Source organism: Ursus maritimus, unplaced genomic scaffold (genome assembly GCF_017311325.1).
Source record: "Ursus maritimus isolate PB19 unplaced genomic scaffold, ASM1731132v1 scaffold_21, whole genome shotgun sequence".
Taxonomy (NCBI): Eukaryota; Metazoa; Chordata; class Mammalia; order Carnivora; family Ursidae; genus Ursus; species Ursus maritimus.
This window is the reverse complement of record NW_024424564.1, coordinates 56,504,714-56,511,207: the sequence shown is the minus strand read 5'-3', so window position 1 is coordinate 56,511,207 and position 6,494 is coordinate 56,504,714. Positions and strand designations below refer to the sequence as shown.

Here is a 6,494-nt window from a genome sequence, read left to right as displayed (position 1 = left end):
CGCGCCCAGGCCCAGGTGTGCAGCTCAGGGCTCTCCGCGAGGCGGGCCCGCTTCCGAGGTCTGCTAAAGAACTGGAATGTTCCTAAGTTAAACTGGGCTGTGCTTTCCGTTTTACATTACCTCGCCCAGTCTCGGCAACAGGCTTACCCTAGCTGCTTGGGTGGATGGAGGACTTCCGTCTCCAGCAGCAGCGGAACTCCCTTCCTTACTCAGCCGTAAGCGCCAGGCTCTCTTGGAGGCCCCTCCTGAAGGCCTGTACTCTTTGTCTGTGGTTTTGTCTGATGGGCTCAGGTTCTGTACCTCGTCTTGTGTCGTAGCTAGGACTGTGTCCTCTATTCCTAACGGTGAGTACCGTGTGTTCTTTTTAAAGCAGGGGTTTCAAGGTTTTAAAATCATATTTGTGTTGCCAAAGGACGAGCCTCCAGTTGCATTTTCCAGTTTCCTGTGAGGGGTGGTTTCCCCCTTGGCTGTGACTTTAGCGCTAAGGTTACTTATCCCCGGTCTTTCCTGTGCAACAGTCAAGCCCTAAGGCTGTGTCCTCCCCGCGGAGACGGCCCTCACTGCTTGTTCGCGTTCCATGATGTCCTCACTTCCTGAGTAGACTTCAGTTTTGTTTTTTGTGTTTTTTGTTTTTGATATTTAATTTTCCCCTTGGGTTATTTGAGGAGTTTTTTTGTTGTTTTAAATTCGTAAGTGGTTAATTTTTATGTGATTTTAAAAATCTTTATTCATTTCTGATGTTACCACATCTGACCCGAAACACTGTCTTTCCTGGCCTTCCCCCCACTGTCCTCTGAGCGCCCGCCCTCCGGGGTCGGGCCAGTGCTCCTCTCTGGGCTCTCTCCTGAGCCTGCTGCTCTTGGTGGTGGCGTCCCTCCTTCTGTCCGTCAGGGCCGACCTTCCTCCCACTGCAGATGCCTGCATCCCAGGCACGCTGCACGGACACGTCAGACCCAGCTGTTCGAATCCAAATGCAGTGCTTTCTGGCTGGGCCCCTTCCTGCTCTGAGCCCGGGATAACTTCAGAGGTCTGCCCCTTTGCCCTATTTTTCATTTCAGGATGGCAAGGTCTCAGCTTACAGTTGAAGAGACTAGACTTACATTCTTGTGGGGACAGCCCCTCTCGTGTGTTGCTATGCCTTGTGCCTCGGGGCCTCTGCACATGGCGCTCCCCTTCAGCGACAGATCAGTCGGGATAGGCCAGACTGTGCTGGGTAACAAGCAGTCCCCAAACCTCGGTGGCCGTCAGTGAGACCAGTTCGTCTCTACTCATGCTTGTCCATTATGGGTTGGCATGAGAAGATAGTTGGGGGGGGGGGTTCACCAAAGTCCCCCTACCCCCTCCAGGCTTCAGGGTTGTCATGGCAGAGAAAGAGAGGGCTGGAGGGTCTGGTGATGACCCAAGGGACGAGAGGGATACATGTCATCTCTACTCAGATGTCACTGGTCACCTTAGTCATATGGCCGAACTCCGGGGGGTGAGGCTGAGAAGTTGCAAACCCTCCTGCAGAGTGAAGGAGGACCAGAATTCGAGTACTGATGTGCAGTCCCACCATTTGTCCAGGCACCCTTGGGAGTGAGGCCTCACCAGACCCCAGGTCCCTGGACACCTGCCGCCCCTGTCTGCTGGTTCCCTGAGGCCCACAGAGCTTCCCTGCCCCTTGTCCACCCCACACCCAGGGCTGGTGCCTTTAAACATGCCTCTGTCCCCACCCCCGCCCCTCTCCATTCTGTGTCCTCTCTTGAATCCTGGGGGCTGGCCCCCTGCTGGGAGAGCCTGGGGGTACGGCAACGGTTGTGGCCTCCGCTGTGAGGGCAAAGCCTTCCCTGCCCGGCCACCCAGCTCTGCTGCCGACCGGCCCTGGATCAAAGCCATCTTGGGTCTCAGGGCCGACGCTGGACCACGCGTGCCGTGCCCTGGGGCTGAGTGGTGACCTCTTGCAGACATCGTATGCATGAACCGAGTGGAGGAGATCCTGGAGCTGGTGGCTGCGGACCCCCTGTCTGCCAAGGACAACAAGTGGGTGGTGCAGAAGTACATCGAGACCCCACTGCTCATCTACGACACCAAGTTCGACATCAGGCAGTGGTTCCTGGTCACCGACTGGAACCCCCTGACCATCTGGTTCTACAAGGAGAGCTACCTGCGGTTTTCCACGCAGCGCTTCTCCCTGGAAAACCTGGACAGGTCCGTTGGCACGTCAGCTGGGTGCCAGCGGGTGCTGGGGGCACAGTGTGCGCCCACAACAGCTGTGGGAATGGGGTGGGGTGCCAGGCCACGTCTGCTGACCCCCTCACCACCGGAGGCACAAATGAGGAAGCAGGCTCGGGGAGGGTAAATGGCCTCTGTCCCCGAGGGGCGGGCCCAGCCCAGCCTGCTGTTCCTCGCCGCCCGTGCTCTGTACCCATAAGATGTGCATCTTCTCCAGAAAATCCCAAAGCTCCGTGTGCCGTGTGCCCACAAGGTGCCAGGCATGGCCCAGGGAGGACACATCTCGAGGGAGGTCAGAGCCACCGCCGGTGGGGGGTGCTGCCCGCCTGCTGGAAAGGCTGAGTGGCCGGCTGTGCTCTCACATGACCTTCAGCCGGCCAAGCCTGAGTGTGCTGCTCTCCCTGGGGCACTGTCCTCCTCTCTGGCCCCGGCACCTTTGGAGGCTCCCGGGGGGACATCTGCCTTGCCAGCCCCTCAACCCCCCTCAGCAGTCCCTACGGGGCCTTCTCTTTGTGAGCCCCGAAGTCCTGGGGTGGGGGGTCCTGCAGACAGCTGGGGGAGGTAGGGGTGCAGCCCTGACGAGGCATCCTGTGGGACGTGAGGATGGCCTGAGGGGTCCTCTGAGGACCCCAGCTGTGCCGGACAGGACAAGAAGTGGGGAGCACCTGAGCCAGAAAAGGGCAGGACCGTGTGGGTCGCACCCCACATCCCAAGGCTTCTGGGGGGCAGGGTGCTGGGTGGGGTGCCACGTGGAGGTGCTGGGCAGAGGCTCAGACATCCAGGAAGGGGGTGCCAGGGGTGGGGGAACGCACACCTCGCCAGGGTCTCTGAGTGGGCAGGACGTGTGTGGCAGGGATGGCGAGGCCCCTCTGCAAAGCCTGCGGAGTGAGGCAGAGAATTTCCCTCGCCGCTGTCCAAACCAGGGGCTTCCCCGTTCTGCCTTGCGACCCCCACGCTTTGTGGGGCTGGGTGCCAAGGCATCTTGACCAGGAGCTTTACAGGGGAGTCATGCAGAAGCGAAAGGGCACGCTGGGCATGCGGCCTACTTAAGAAAGGGGGTGGCGCCTGGGGGGCTCAGGTTAAGGTCTGACTCCTGGTCTCCGCTCAGATTTGAGACCGCTGAGAGCTGTTCAGCTGATGTCTCGGGCGTGTTAGCTGTGCCCCCGGGTTAGGGGCTGTGGCCACACCAAGAGTCACACCTGGCAAGTGACACTTGGAGTCACACTTGTCAGGAGCAGGCTGTTGGGGAGAAGTGGTTCTGGCTGGCAGCTCCTGGAGTGAGTTCGTCTCTGCCAGGCCACGAGGGTCTGGAGGAGGGGTCCTGGAGCTCACGGCACAGGGAGCCCCTTCCAGCCCTCCCGCCCCAGCCCCAGGCCACCGGACCCACCGAGCCGTGACGGGGTGCCTGGCAGATCTCTTGCCCTCTCTGAGCCCCATTTCTCCATCTGGGACCATAACCCTCACCCCAGCAGACAGGAGATTCCCTGAAATCGTTTCCGACTGGACATGGCCCAGCCTCCAGTGTACCGGCCAAAATTAATGGAAGGAGTGCCATGTTGGCACTGTGGGTCCACAACCCTAATTCCACCGATCTCGGGTCGCAAGGCCCTTCTGTTCTCTGGAAGTACGACCTCTCCAGGGTCCCAGGGACGGGTCTTACTACACAGAGCCACATGGCTCACCTGTTTCAAAACCTGTTTGGAACACGGCAAGAGCGTAAATTAATTAATTATAGTTTCACAGAGACTCTTTCTCACTTTGTCTCACCAGACCAGCTCTGCAAAAGCCACATCTCTATTGCCAGGTGCAGATGGGGAAACTGAGGTTCTGGGAGGTGTTACTTCTGGAGCACCCGGAGCTATCAGAGCCCCTCCTGCAGCCGCCCTGGGGTGGGGGGGGCGGGGTCTCAAGAGCAGAGTCTCTGAGGGCGGGGTTAGCGGTGGCCTGGGGGTCTGTGGGGGCAGAGGGTCAGCGGGGGTGGGATCTCAGGGGAGGTGTCTGCATGGGCATCGGGATAGGTGGGGCACAAGGGTTCCGGAGACGGGGTCGCGGGGTCCGGGGTCGCAGGTCCCGAGTGGCGGAGGTCTGGGGGGCCTGGGGGCAGGGCAAGGTGGGGTGGTGGCCCGGGGGCGGGGTTGCGGGTCCAGAGTCCCGGGGGCGCCGGCCTGACCGCCGGCCTTGCCTCACGCAGCGCCATCCACCTGTGCAACAACTCCATCCAGAGGCACCTGAGGAACGACAAGGACCGCAGCCCCCTGCTGCCCTACCACAACATGTGGACCAGCACCAGGTTCCGGGAGTACCTGCAGAAGAGGGGCCGCGGGGCCGCGTGGGCTGGCGTCATCTACCCCGCCATGAAGCGGGCCATCGCCAACACCATGAGGGCGGCCCAGGACCGCGTGGAGCCGCGCAGAAACAGCTTCGAGCTGTACGGGGCCGACTTCATCCTGGGGCGCGACTTCCAGCCCTGGCTGATTGAGATCAACTCCAGCCCCACCATGCACGCGTCCACGCCGGTCACAGCCCAGCTGTGCGCCCAGGTGCAGGAGGACACCATCAAGGTGGTCGTGGACCGCAAGGTCGACCGCAACTGCGACATCGGCAACTTTGAGCTGCTGTGGAGACAGGTGAGGGGTGCAGGGCCGGGGGCTTGGGGGCAGAGCCAGGCACCTGCTGCGGCCCTTCCGTGGCTGCAGCCACTTCAGGCAAAGGGAGCAGGCAGTAACTCGGGTCGCCGCAGGGGCTCACCTGGCCCCAGCCGGCCTTCAGCACTCTGCTTCACTCCCTCTCCTCCCTAGCCAGCCCCAGCTCTGTGGTCACACCAGGCCAGGAAGCCCCCTGCCTGGACCGGTAGGAGGTCCATGGCCTCCAGGCTCAGAATCTAGGCTGCTCCTTTCCAGACCTTCAGTGTCCTCCCTCCTCCCCCCTGGTGAAAACTGTGTCCTCCTTCAGGGCTCCGGCCGGTGCCTGCTCCCTGCTGGAAGCCTTCCTGCAGGCCAGGAGGCAGGGCTGGGCAGTCACTTTGCCAGGGACTCGGGTTCCATGGGGGGAACCCTGTGTCCAGGCCCCTCTGGAGGAGGGACCTGGTGGGCAGCCCAGCCACAGGGAAGTGTGGCCCATGCTTCTCTTGAGGCCTTACGCCCGGCTGGCCAGCTGCAGACTCAGGAAGGGGGAGCATGGGTCTCTGGGCGACCCCCTAACGCTGCCCTCCTCGACTAGCCAGCTGTGGAACTGCCGCCCTTCCACGGGTCTGACCTCTGCGTGGAAGGCGTTAGCGTGAGGAGAGCCAAGAAGCAGATGCCGCCCATTCCCAACGTGAATTTTCCGTCTTCCCTCCTGGACGTTCAGCCCCTAAAAGTGAGGTGCCCCTCGGCCATGCCAAACCCGGCCCTAGGACCTCCGCACACGGCTCTCCAGCAAGACTCGAAACTGAAAGATGCCAGGGTCCTTCCTGGCACTTTTCCTGTGCCCCTAAGGAGGTCGGCCGACAGAAGCTGTCAAGTGCAGTCCGCCAACGCCGAGGCTGGCGGGAAGATAGAGTTCCCCACTCGTGATTTTCAGCACATAGACAGGAAGGCCCCGAAAGCTGGTCTTACCAAAGCCGAGTCCGGTCGACACCCGGGTGCAAACACACCAAGCGAGCACCCACTGCCGTCCGTGCTTCCAAGCGTGAAGACAGCGGAGGGCGCGCCATTCCAGCCGCCCAAACCGCCAGGTAACAGCGCGGCTGCTTGCGCCCGTCCGAGCCCTGGGTCTGCTGGGGGCTGCCTGCTCCTCGTCCTCCAGGGCAAGGCGGGGGTCTGGGGCCCGGGCAGGGAGCTTGTCCTGATGTGGGCACTGGCCTGAGCTCAGAGCGGGGTTTGGGGCACCTGGCCCCGTCCTGGGACTGGCCAGGCTGTCGGGCTAGTGGGGCTCCTGCAGCAGCAGGTCCAGGGACACCTCACAGGACGGGGTGGGTGACGGTCTTTGTCTCACTCCTTGTGCAGCGTCGTGCACACGGGGGACTGAACGGTGCCAGGCGCCGTGGACAGGCACCGGTGGTCACGGGGCTCTTGCCTTCAGTTTTCTGAAGTTCCTGATGGAGCAGACCATGCATGGCCTGGGAGCCTGACCTGGGCCTGGGCTCAGAGCGCAGGTAGACGGGTGTGGGGCAGCCCTGAGGCTCTGGGGGTGGCCCGGCCGTGTCTGTACCTCAGTGCACCGCCAGTGGCGTCTGGCACCCCGCAGTGGCCCGCAGAGTACATCTGAGGAAAAGGCACGAGCCCGGCCACTCCCACACCCTC

General features: G+C 61.9%; 1 protein-coding gene across 1 annotated transcript in view; it reads left to right on the top strand.

Annotated features, from left to right (window-relative positions):
* Nucleotides 1-6,223, top strand: part of TTLL8 (tubulin tyrosine ligase like 8) — a 30,607-nt gene extending 24,384 nt beyond the window's left edge. The window contains exons 10-12 of the mRNA XM_040637748.1: nucleotides 1,944-2,187; nucleotides 4,403-4,838; nucleotides 5,431-6,223. Of these exons, the coding sequence (XP_040493682.1) occupies nucleotides 1,944-2,187; nucleotides 4,403-4,838; nucleotides 5,431-6,057 (1,307 nt within the window). The 3' untranslated portion in view covers nucleotides 6,058-6,223. The remainder of the gene's footprint in view (nucleotides 1-1,943; nucleotides 2,188-4,402; nucleotides 4,839-5,430) is intronic.
* The last annotated feature ends 271 nt before the right edge of the window (nucleotides 6,224-6,494 follow it).